General features: G+C 39.8%; 1 protein-coding gene across 1 annotated transcript in view; it reads right to left on the bottom strand.

The window, feature by feature from the left end:
- The window catches only part of LOC127132693 (autophagy-related protein 18a), a 60,852-nt gene extending 49,292 nt beyond the window's left edge, over positions 1–11,560 (bottom strand). Inside the window, exons 1-3 of the mRNA XM_051061658.1 lie at positions 10,663–11,560; positions 10,243–10,456; positions 9,956–10,082 (exon numbers count right to left, since the gene is read on the bottom strand). Of these exons, the coding sequence (XP_050917615.1) occupies positions 9,956–10,082; positions 10,243–10,456; positions 10,663–11,472 (1,151 nt within the window). The 5' untranslated portion in view covers positions 11,473–11,560. The remainder of the gene's footprint in view (positions 1–9,955; positions 10,083–10,242; positions 10,457–10,662) is intronic.
- Between the last annotated feature and the right edge of the window lie 1,663 nt (positions 11,561–13,223).

Consider the following 13,223-nt stretch of genomic DNA (forward strand, 5'->3'; position numbering starts at 1 on the left):
GACTCTACTGGGGAAAATAAATCCCTATCTACTGATTTGAGACATTTGTGTCGATGACCCTTTCTCGGCTGGGGATGCTTGATTTCTGTCTGATGGTGGAAATATTCAACAGAGTCGGGCTGGAGATGGATGAGATGATCAGCCTGTCTGGCGATGCCGACCTCTGTTGGGGAATAGCTGGCTGTGCCGGGGAATACTGCCAATTTCTTCTGGGAAAAATAGGCTTGCTGGGGAAGAGAATTGGTAGCGGATTCATTGGAAGCATGGTTAGACCTTATCCTCGATCCTGAAGTCTTGTAGTAATTGCTATTGCTATTCTATGCATGTATTTTGGTAAACATTGGTCATATTCAAATGCATATATTAATTCAAATTAAATCAATGGACGTTTACGCAAACAAAACAGAAAAGTAAAAACAAAAGCATCTTTTTTTTGAAAGAGGGTTGTATTGATTTTGAAAGGAGGCCTATAAACAGGCAATTTGTGTACAAGGAGACAGAAATCCTAGTAAGAGGAAATTGTCGAAAACAAAGAGAAAGCTATGTGGAAGAAGTCCTATTGATTTTAAGCCTACTACTGTCATTATGTCTTCGAGCATCTCATCCCTTGCTGTCGGATAGAAGTGATTGGCTTGGTCAGTCCCTCGAACTTGGATGAAAGTTGACTGAGAACGGGACATAGTCATACGCTTTAATCCCTAATTTTTGCCTGGACCGCCTTTTCAGGTTTTCAGTCCACCAGGATACCCTTTTTTGCCCAAGCCGCCTTTTCAGGTTTTCGACTTGCCGGGTGTACATTTTTTTTATATATCCCTAATTTTTCCCGAACCCTTTTGGTTCGCCGGGATGCCCTTACTTTTGCCTAGATACGTCGATCTAGCGGGTCTCTTTTATGCGTAGTATTTTTTAACTATGTCCGCGTTCACGGGATGTGGGAAGTCTTCACCATCCATTGTGGCGAGTATCATGGCTCCACCTGAGAATACCTTCTTAACTACAAATGGCCCTTCGTATGTGGGAGTCCATTTGCCTCTGGGGTCAGTTTGTGGTAGGATGATGCGTTTGATTACCAAGTCGCCAATTTGATACACTTGTCTCTTGACCTTTTTGTTGAATGCCCTGGTCATGCGCTTCTGATATATCTGCCCGTGACATACAGCCGCAAGTCTCTTCTCATCCATCAAATTTATCTGATCGAGTCGAGTCTGAATCCATTCATCTTCATCTAAGCCCGCCTCTTTCATGATTCTTAGAGAGGGAATCTGAACTTCCACTAGTAAGATGGCTTCCATTCCATAGACTAAAGAGAACGGAGTTGCCCCTGTCGTAGTGCGCACTGAAGTGCGATAACCGTAAAGAGTAAAGGGTAACATCTCATGCCAGTCTTTGTATGTTACTGTCATTTCTCGCATGACCTTCTTGATATTGTTAGCAGTCCCCACGGCGCCGTTCATCTTTGGCCGGTACGGAGAAGAGTTATGGTGTTTTATTTTGAACTGCGTGCAGAGTTCAGTAATCATCTTGTTGTTCAAATTAGTACCATTGTCAGTGATAACTCTTTCAGGAGACAGCAGGTTTCTCAAATAGGTATTTGATAGAATCCATCTTAGAAGTCAATAAGGTGGTATGATTCAACATATACTGTCTTAGTCGGCGGGCAGCCCAGGCCAAAGCACAGCAAGCTTTCTCGGGCTGTGAGTATCTTGTTTCACAGTCGGTACCTTTTGCTAAGGCAGTATATGGCATGCTCTTTTCGACCAGACTCGTCATGTTGCCCCAACACACCTCATTGAATTTTCTAACACGGTCAAATACGTAATTAAAGGTCTTCCTTCAACTGGTGGCATCGGAACTGGAGGTTCTTGGCGATATTTCCTGATTTTGTCATAAGCTTCTTGGCATTCATCATTCCATACCATCTCTTGATTTTGTCTCAGTAATTTGAAGATGGGTTTGCAGGTAGCAGTCAAGTGTGGAATGAATCGGGCAATGTAATTTGAGTGCCCCAAGAAACCTCTGACTTCTTTCTTGTTTATTTCAGTACCCAGATTTACAATTTCAATTGATTCCTCATGCGGCTGTATAGTCTTTTCTTCTTGCAGTAGTCGGGCAAGTTCTCCAGGGACTTCACAATCTTCCTCGCTTCCATCCTCGGCTTGGTAGATCGGATTTTCAAAGTCATAATGAACAGTAGCAGAGTCATTACCAACAGGATCCAGAGTGGATATGGATCGGCAAATTGTTACGTGAGTGTGTGCAAGAAACATAGCTTGTTTGAAAAATGACAGGAAAGATAAAGAGCGCAATATTTGAATGCAAAAAGTCCATTGATCTATTGAATATGAATATGCTTATGAAAATGACAAACCCCTAACAAATTAGCCATTGTGCCTCGGGCATAGACACAATGCTTTAAGAAGTTTGATTGTAAAAGAAAATTAAAATTTGCAATTCTAGAATAAACAATAACAATTACTCCTGACTAAAGGAAATCGGGATAATGTCTTCAGTCTTCCAATTGTTGAGTTCGTCACCAATTGTTGGGAAAATCCAGCTATCCAAGTCGCAATCACTATCAGCATCTTCCATAGCATTAATCTGATTTTTGACTATCTTTCCAGAGTTAAACCCCAGGCCAGCTTTATCAGACTTGTACGGTACATTGATCAGTTGACCCCAACCAGCACGATCACCATTTTCAATCGCGGCTTGAGCATCTTTCAGAGAGATCATGACAGGGGGAGCACGAACAACCTTGGGCACAAGGGGAGTTGGCTTAAGGACAGGACTGGGTGGAGGAACCACTTCAAATGACTGAGAAGGAGTCTCAAAGAATTCACCATCCATCTCGACGTATTTGAAGGCTTGCACACTACTGACAATATACTCTTCTTCTCCACATACAGTGACAACCATGCCTGCTATTGGATACTTCAGCTTTTGATGAAGCGACGAAGCTACCGCACCTGCCCCATGGATCCAAGGGCGCCCCAACAAGCAGGAGTAGGCGGGACGAATGTCCATCACGTGAAAGGTAGTGTTGAAGACTTGAGGTCCTATCTTGATAGGGAGAACCACTTCACCATAGACAACACTCTTCGCACCATCGTAAGCACGCACCACAACATCACTAGGTTTCAGTTCAATGCCTTTGTAGTCAAATTTATCGAGTACAGCTTTCGGGAGCACATTCAAGGAAGAGCCGTTGTCGATCAACACGTGAGCCAGGGTGATCCCCTCACACTCGATGGAGATATGCAGAGCTTTATTGTGATTCTTTCCTGCTGGCGTCAGGTCAGCATCGGAAAAGCCTAGGCCATTGTCAACAGTCAAATTAGCAACATAATGTTCGAATTGATCGACGGATGTTTCTTGAGGCACATGAGCGGTCTTCAAGAATTTCATCAATGCATTGGCATGGGATTCAGAGGATAATAACAAGGACAACATTGAGATTTTAGACGGAGTATGCCCCAATTGTTCCACTACATCAAAATCGCTCTTACGGATGATTTTCAGCATCTCTTCCATTTCCTGTTTGGCAACATCTTCAGAAGTAACTTCGACCGATGTCTCTGACTGAGGAGGATTGACTGGTCTTTTTCCTCGAATTTCGGGAGCGGGAGGTGAGATTTCTGGGGAGTAGATCCTTCCACTTCGAGTAACTTTACTAGCCCCCACAATATCATTAGGATTAGCAGAACTACCAACCTGCTTTATGCCATGGATGTAAACGTCGCCTCCATAGTTCCACGGAATAGCTTTGCTGGAGGAATATGGCACGGGGCCAGGTGCGGTAATAATCAGGGGAGCCACTTTGGGCTCAGCGGTAATCTTCACAGGCACTCTAGTAGCGGTAATCTTCACTGGAGCTTTGGACCTAGCAATCACAGATACCTCTTCAATAGAGTTGTCCACCTTAGGAACCCTTTCAAATAGAATTGTACGATCATCCATCAGCCGTTGAATGCCGTTCTTCAACTTCAAACAATCATTGGGTCGGAGTACACAGAGATCGCAATCTTCAGCACAACCTGGAAATAAACCAGCTTGCAATAAATTCTTCTTAACGATCAGGAGAGGAGATGCTAAATCAGCAACGTCAGTAACGTGAGAATTGTCGTCCACAACATTAACATTCTGGTCATGATTAGGCATAGGTGCTGTGATGACATTGGGGGTCGCCGGAGGATCAAATTCAATTTCTCCAGCGTCGATCATATCCTGAATCTTGTTCTTCAACAACCAGCAATCATTCGTATCATGCCCGGGGCTATCGGAGTGATAGGCACACCTGGCGTTGGGATTATAACGAGGAGAAGTAGTGTTGGGATTTGCAGGAGGGCCTCTGAGGGTAATCAAATTGGCCTTTAACATACTCTGCAGTGCTTGGGTTAAAGTCATATTGATCTTGGTAAACTGTCTTCTCGACCTGTCTTGTCTGTGTTGGAAGTTCTGAGATGGCGGTGCGGCAATTGTAACTGCCCCAATAGTATGGTCACGATTCTTCTTGTTATGCTTCCTCTCACTGTACACAACATTTGATTCATTCTTTCCCTGATAGGACTTTTTGGTGCTTGCAGAAGTAGCTGCCTGTATCTTTCCACTTCGAATGCCGCTTTCAACCCGTTCACCTGTCAAGATAAGTTCAGTGAAACCTGACGAGGAACTTCCCAGTAGATGGCTGTAGAATGGGCCAGTCAGTGTACCCATGAACATGTCCACTAACTCTCGATCAGTCATAGGGGGTTTGACTCTGCCAGCCAAATCTCTCCACTTTTGAGCATATTCTTTGAAACTTTCTTTAGAGCCCATAGTCATATTTTGTAGCTGTAGCCGAGTAGGCGCTAACTCAGAATTATACTGGTAGTGCTTGTAGAAAGCTGTTGCTAAATCAGTCCATGTGCGGATGTTAGAGCTCTCAAGCTGATAATACCACTCTAACTGTGTGCCAGACAGACTCTCTTGGAAGAAATGGATCCACAGTTTCTTATCAGTAGTGTGCGGCTGAATCTTTCTCACATAAGCCCTTAGATGCATCTGAGGACAAGAGGCACCATCATACTTAGTGAAAATGGGAACCTTGAATTTGCGGGGAATGACCACATCAGAGACCAGACCCAAGTTTTCGAAATCCAGACCGGGCACTTTCTGCCCCTCCATAGCTAGCATACGTTCTTCCAGCAACTTGTACTTATCATCCTTCGGAGAGTACTGTTCATGTTCATAATCTTCATCGTCGTCCTCAGAATTGACGAGATTAGGATTCTCATCTTCCGAATCATTCTCGGTCTCTTCTTCTGAATCCTTCGGAATTCTAATCTTGACTCCTGTAACCTGTCCCTTAAGCCTTCTCCCCGGGTTGATGTAACCCACAGGTTTCTGGTCCTTCTTCTTCTCCATCAAAAGAGCTTTCAGTTCTTCCTGCCCCTTAGATAAGCTCGGCATCATTTCCTGGAATTGAGCATTCTGGGCCTGGAGATCTTTGACAGTTTGTTCGAGAGCCATTGTTCAATCTGTTTGAATCTGCTGGAATCTGTTTGATAGGAAAATCGTGAGAACACTGATCCTTTAGAATACCTGTTATGCGATGCAATGCAATGTATGAAATGTTTTCAAGGACTTTCGGGATTTAACTTTGCATAAACTAACAAAAAGAGCTTTTTTTTTCTTTTCTCTTTTGTTTTTGCTTTTGTTTTTGTTTTTTCTGTTTTTTTTTTAGCAGAGTTAAATCCCTAAATCCTTGAAATGGTTAGTACAATGCCATGATGTTATGATGTTATGATGTTATGTTGTTATGATGTCATGTTGTTAGATAAATAACAAGCACAAGCAAGTCACACAACAATCATTCCTAGGTTTTAAGGCTTGCGTGAGTTCCATAGGTAAATACCCTCCCCACTGAAGTTTGGTTGGTTCAACCTGTCTTAGAATAGTAACCGGGTTCTAGAAGGATCTCAAATCATTGACCTTTCCTTAAGTCCACTTCAGTGCAACACCAAGTGGTTGACCGAAGCTTCCCTAAAGTCCAATCTCAAAGAGTGTAGTATCGAGTCTCAACCAACTCCAGTCGGAACCGAAGCCAGTTATCTCACTACTTTCTAATGGCCAGGATGAGTCAATTAGGGTTCTAAAGGTCTGGTTAATGCTTTTATGACACCACGCGAATGCCAAATATTTCCTCAACTAACATGAGGAACATCAGGACATCCAAAGTGCCACATTAACCGTAGCCATCATTTTGACCATTCCAGTATACGCCGGACAGTCGCGATGATCTCTTGCTACTTACCTAAGGTACACTAGATCCGGGTGTAGGATCTTTCACTCAAGCATAACATACCCAAGCAATCCCTTAAAAATAAATCAGACAAATTGAATAAGTGATCTTGTTTTTAAGGTAACCTCTCTTTTTAAATATTTAGGCTCCCCAGCAGAGTCGCCAGTTCTGTCATACGGTGAACTGGATTTTTTGTGTTTTTTATCGCAATGTCGCGGTTAGCAAGAGTCGCCACCGACTTTTCTTTTATCCAATAAGGAAAGGTGGAAAAGAACAGGAAAGACCTTAATTTAGATTTTGGGTTCGGGAGGTACATTATACAAAGGGAAGGTGTTAGCACCCTTTGTATCCATGGTTATCCATGGGCTCTTAATTGCTCGATCACTTATATTATTTTTAAAAAAAAAAAAGTGTTTGTGAATTGTTTAGAAAAATTGTTTTGAAAAGAGAATTTAACTTTGTAATGATTCTTGTATGAATATATACAAAGTAGTTATCTCGTTTAGTTTTGGAAATTGTTTAGAAAAATATAACTCGGTAATGATTCTAGTATGAATATATACCAAGTGGTGATTTTCTAAAGATATTTTGAAAGGTGTGAGGTGTGAAAATTGTTTTTAGATTGTGAGCCAACAATTAAGAGTTATACCGACCCAAGGTCTTTATGAGTATTTCCTATCCTTATGAGGGTAAAACTGTCCTTATTATTGAGAAATAAGTAGTTTTATCCTTTGGATGTAAAAGGGTCATCGTAGGGTCATCGATTGGTCATTGAAGGCAACAGTTACGAGGATACCTTAGCATTCGAAGGGACTATCATCTTTTAACCGTAGGCAACATCGGAGGGTCATCGAGGGACAAAGTTGTATATTCGAAGGCAACATCCGAGGGACTATAATTTATTTTATGATGATTTAACCGAAGGGTCTTTGCTAAGGGTATCCCCACGTTCGCGGGACATGACCGTAATATCGTAATCGTAAGGCAACAAAGAGAGGTCCAAGATCACTTATTCAAAGGCAAAGTTTTACAATTAATTATATAATTAGGATGAAACTCCACATTAAAATTATTAAAAATAATATATTAAAAAATTAATACATTAGAAATTAATACATTAAAAATTAATTTAGGGTGAAACTCCACAAGGGTATCCCACAAATAAAGTGGAATACCTAGCCAATAACCTTTTCCTGGGATATGTGAACCTTTACGAAACTCAAAAAAAAAAGAAACATGTCAGAACACCAAATCAGGGTGCAATCGAAGATTACACCGGAGAAATATCACAACAATAAATAGGATAGGATGAATAATGCATGGCTATGATAAAACATAAAAAAAAAAGAATAGAAAAGTCAGCTACTGTCTCGTTCGCCTCTGCCTCGCCTAGCGAAGGCCAGGCGAATACTCGCCCCAGGCTCGCCTAGCGATGTGCTAGCGAGCGGCCACGGATTTTGAATTTGAAAACAGCCCCACGTTAGGAACTTTGAATTTTATGGCATTTTATCACAGGAATAACATGATCAAACATTCAGGGTATTCAGGCATATTTAAATTCCCATACGAAAGCAAATTATATATCAACATTTAATCATGATGCATTATATATGTAGATATGGCCAATTGAAAGTATAAACAATAGAGATACGCAAAACCTGTTTGCCAATTCAAGGTTGAAGGGATTGACCACTTGTAGTATCGGAATAAGTTAGGCAGCGGGAATTGGACGGCGATGGCTTCGGTGCAGATGGGCTGCCTTCAGGGTTTCTTTACTCTGAATTCTCCGGGTAGGCAGGGTTCCTATGCCAAAGTTTCTATCCGTCCTTCTCTGTTCTCTTTCTTTCTTTTTCCTCAAGGTTTGTTCCAAGGAAACCTCAGAGTGTTTTGCTTCTCTTCCTTCTTTCTCCAGTGAATCTCCCAGTGTAACTCCAAGTCTCACTCCCCCTACTGAAACTTCAGTATTTATAGACTAATTTCGTGGGTAATGGGCTTGGACTGAGGGAGACCCAAGTCCAAAATAATTTGTTATATTTTATTTATTTATTTATTTTAATTATTTAATTAATTAATTAATTAATTAATTAATTAATTAATTAATTAATTAATTAAAAAAAAAATTTTCTCTTTTTTTTTTTTTTTTTTTTTTTTTTTTAGGAAAAATGATGGGTAATTTTTGGGGTATGACACATATCATCGACATAGAGTAGCAAAATGATGTAATTGGACTTATATCTCTTGAAGAAACAACAGTGATCGGCATTGCACTTCTGGAAACCTTCCTTGTGCATAAAGCTTTCAAACTTCATATACCACTGTCTTGGAGCTTGTTTCAGGCCATACAAGCTCTTCTTTAATCTGCACACCTTATTCTGTTTACCTTCCTCTAAGAAACCTTCAGGTTGGTGCATGTAGATCTCCTCATCTAAGTCTCCGTGAAGAAATGCAGTCTTCACGTCCAATTGCTCAAGGTAGAGCTCTTTGCTGGCCACAATGCTTAAAACTGATCTGATAGTATTGAGTTTCACAACTGGAGCAAAGATTTCAGTGTAACCAACTCCTTCTTTTTGCTAAAATCCTTTGACAACTAGTCGAGCTTTGTATCGCTTAGAACCATCATGATGTAAGAACAAAAATTGTTCTACAACAGATTCCATGATTTTGATGATAACAAAGGATGAAACCAAAAATGGCACCCTAACGAAAAGTTTCTAAGTGTGCAGGGTTCTAAGGAAAGAAGGAAGAAATCATCAGATACAGAATCATATCAGATACAAATTATCAGAAGACCAGAAGCATCTGAAGTAGAAACACGTTCAAGAAAGTCTAACTCTGAGCAAAACAGCAAAATATCAGAAGCATCTGAACAAGAAGTACGCTCTAGAAGTTCTGACTCTGAACAACGGTATGTCAAACTCCAGAAGTTCTCAGCGCTATCTGAAGAAACCATCAGAACTCAAAAGAGATCAACATCAGAAGTTAGATAGCAAGATTCCAAGATCTCCAGAAACACGAAGACTCTGATCATGGATTTCCAAATAAAGGAAGAGTAACGTTAACTTCAAATAAAGGTTTGGAAATGGAATTCCTAATACAGAAAGAGACGTTAACTCCAAATTCAAATGAAAAGGAACTATATTTGGAAAGTAGTCATTCAAGGAGAGAAAGTTGTCTTGGCAAGAAGCTATATAAGTTATGGCATTAATTCAAATTATTGACCATCAGTTTTTACGACTACTTCAATCCTATATATAAAGGACTGCAAATCAACATTGAGAGACATAAGTACAACAACACAAAAAGAACATACTGAAACATCAACACACATAAAAACGTTTTATTCTCTCAATCTTCACAAAGCTTTTGCTTGAAACGTGAAACACTTTTTGTTCTTACTGTTGTAATATTTGTTTATCTTAGAAGCACTCTAGATTACATAAGTTTTCTATCTTTGTTGTATTTCCTCAAGTGACTATGTGCAGTCTGTATACTTGAGAGGACTAAGAGATCTTTCTCTTAGACGTTGTTTGTAATCAATCTTTCAAGATTAGTGGATTAAGTCCTTGTTGAAGGCGAAATCACCTTGGCCGGGTGGACTGGAGTAGCTTTGTGTTATAAGCGAACCAGTATAAAACTTAGACAAGATATATTATTTGTCACTTCCTCGTATCATACCTTCCATCCATGCCAAGAATTATGACTGTATTCTTTTCGACACCAAATGCAACAGTGTACTGAGTGCCCTCGTGTAAGTGAAACCGAGCAACTGACCACTCTGAATTGAAATACTTGGGCAACACTCCTGCAAGCGCATAGTAACATTCGAGCAACAAGAACAGCTAATTGTATTAACAACTATTTCGCTTTGTAACCGAGAAAAAAATAGATCATAAAACTAAAACATGATCAATATAGAAAGAAATACTCAAGTTGATAAAAATTAAAACAGCAAAAAGATTTACCTTTAAATTTAATGAAGGAGCGAGACGAGCTAGGTGAGGCAATGGCGGCATCTGAACTCGACGACCCATGGGAGTTTTCATTCTCAGGGACATTGGGATTAACCTTAAGGCCAAAAACATGGACAGTACCCTTGTCACTGGAAACTGCTAACCACTGAGCAGTGGAAGAAAACGCCAAACTATATATCTCTGCAGCATTTGCACCTCTTCTTACCTGTAATCAACAGCCAATAAACTTATACAAGAAAACCAAAATGTCTCAAATCTCAATGGCCCACATATTAAATTCAAATCTTCAAACAACAGAACATTAATAAAGCAACAAATATAGACATTAACCCTTAATTGTATCTAATCCAATTAAAGAAACATGATTAATCAACAACAAACATCACACAATTGACTTGTCATAGCATATACCTCCTGAAGTAGTGTGCCGAGTTCAGCATCATAAATCCGAATCAGAGTACCCTTGGTGCTGGCAGTGGCGATAAACTGCCCATCAAGCGTGAGAGCGAAGCAAGCTATTCTCGAATCATGAGCAGAAATAAACTTGGTCCTCTTCTGGGAAAAGTGCTCAATACGAATTTGGCCTTTATGCAAACCAGGGCAAGCGAGAACAAGAGAATCTGTCAAGTGCGAAACTTCACAAAGCCCCTTAGGGTTCGCAATGGTTTCAATCTGATGCAACAGCTTCAAGTCAGCGAAATTATATACGAATATCTTCTGCTCCACCACGACGATTATTCGATCCCGCCGAAGCCGAACACCGCTAACGGGAGAACGGAACGAGAGTTCACGGATGCACGTACCTTGATGATCATCCCAGATCATGACTTTGGTGGGAGGGTACTGAGAGTGAGACCCACCGCCGACAAGTGCTAATATGTTACATCGGAAAAGCATCTCCACATGGCCGATTCCTCCGCCACCGAATTCCCGGCGAAAAAGTTCGCGGAAAGGGTCGCAGTTATATATGCGAAAGCCGTTATCAGTGGCGGCAGCGAAGCAGGCGTGGTCCTGGTTAAAGGAGAGTTGAAGAAGCGACGGCGGTGTGGCGGGGGGAGACTCCGGTGAATCGGTGGAAGCATGGTGAGATTGTGGAGACATTAGGGAATCGAAGTCAAGGGTTTGAGATTGATCAGGATGGAAATTAGGGTTCGGAATTGAATTGAGATTAGGGTTAGGGTTTGGCCAAGGTGGAGAAGGAGAAGCAGGAAGAGTGGCCATTGAAGTGGAAAATTGATTCGAAGCTTCGTTCTCCCGCTAAGGAAGAAAAATTAATAATGTAAGCTTTTTTGTCCGGTTAGTTATCACAAAGAAGACGATTTAAATAATGAAAAATAAAACAAAATTTCACCGTTGTCGGGGATCGAACCCGGGTCACCCGCGTGACAGACGGGAATACTCACCACTATACTACAACGACTTAGTGTTAAGAACTTAATTTATTATTATAATGCAGTGTTACTTTAAACACTTCCATCATTAGTAACAACCTTAAGCTTTACTCTACCCTGACGCATGAACTAGTGGTACAAGTGGATTTTTTATTTGAAATAAAAATTATCATCAAAGTTTCATCAAATATCAATAAGTTTGTAACACATAAAACATATAAGTGTGGCATCCCATTCCCAAAAAATGTTTATTGTAAATAACTTTTTATATTTTATTATTAAATTCTGTAGTTTTAAAATATATTTTTTATATCAAAATTTGATATAAATTTACTGTTAGTCCATTTTAAATAGGAAATTTGGCGTAATTTTTTACATTAAAATTTGACATAAATTTACATTAATGATGATAAGGAAATATGTTATACCATGTTTAATTATGCAATATAGAAAAATGTGATAGTGTGAGTTTCAAAGAATGATCATATGCTATGAAAACTTGTTCTATGTTATTCCCTCCGTCCGACAATGAACGACGTAGTTGACTATTTCGCATATATTAAGAAAAGTGAGTAAATGAAAGAGAGAATGATGTTTATGAAGGTGAGAAAAACAAGAAAGGGGGGGTTTGAATTGTTTGGAAAAATAAGCGCTTTTCAAAATGAAAATCACACAAGGATTTTATACTGGTTCGCTTATAACACAAAGCTACTCCAGTCCACCCGACCAAGGTGATTTCGCCTTCAACAAGGACTTAATCCACTAATCTTGAAAGATTACAAACAACGCCTAAGAGAAAAATCTCTTAGTCCTCTCAAGTTTACAGACTACACTAAGTCACTTGAGGAAATCAACAAACAATAAATGAAAGATTTATGTAATCTAGAGTGCTTCTAAGAAAGCAAGTATTACAATATTAAGAACAAGAGTTTTTCACGTTATAAGCAAAAGCTTCGTGAAGATCTTAGAGAGAAAGAGTGTTTTTCTTGACTTGGTGTTTCAGTATAATTTTGGCTTGTTGGCTTACTGATTTCTTAGTTTCTTCAAGGTTGATTGCAGCCTATTTATATACTCGTTGAAGTAGTAGTTGAAACTGGTGGATATTGAGATGAAGTTACGCCATCACATAATTAGCTAATGCAGGATGACTTTTTCTTCTTGAAATGACTACTTACCACAAGTAGTATTTTCTTTATTGAGATTGGAGATTAACGTCTCTTTCTCAATTAGGAAATCCATTTGCAAATCTTTTCTTGACTTAAATGTTACTCTTTCATGATTAGCAATTCCATGCTCAGAGTATTTGTGTATCTGGAGATCTTGGAAACTTTCTTCTGATGTTGATCTCTTGAGAGTTCTGATGGATTCTTCAGATAGTGCCAAGAGCTTCTGAGGTTAGACAAAACTTTGTTCAGAGTCAAAACTTCTAGAGCTTACTACTTGTCCAGATGCTTCTGATACTTTGGTATTTTGCTCAGAGTTAGAACTTCTTGACATTGTTTCCACTTCAGATGCTTCTGATCATTTGAGAATTTGTATCTGATCTGGTTTTGTATCTGATGACATCATCAGATTTCTTCC

This window comes from Lathyrus oleraceus, chromosome 3, assembly GCF_024323335.1.
Source record: "Lathyrus oleraceus cultivar Zhongwan6 chromosome 3, CAAS_Psat_ZW6_1.0, whole genome shotgun sequence".
Taxonomy (NCBI): domain Eukaryota; kingdom Viridiplantae; phylum Streptophyta; class Magnoliopsida; order Fabales; family Fabaceae; genus Lathyrus; species Lathyrus oleraceus.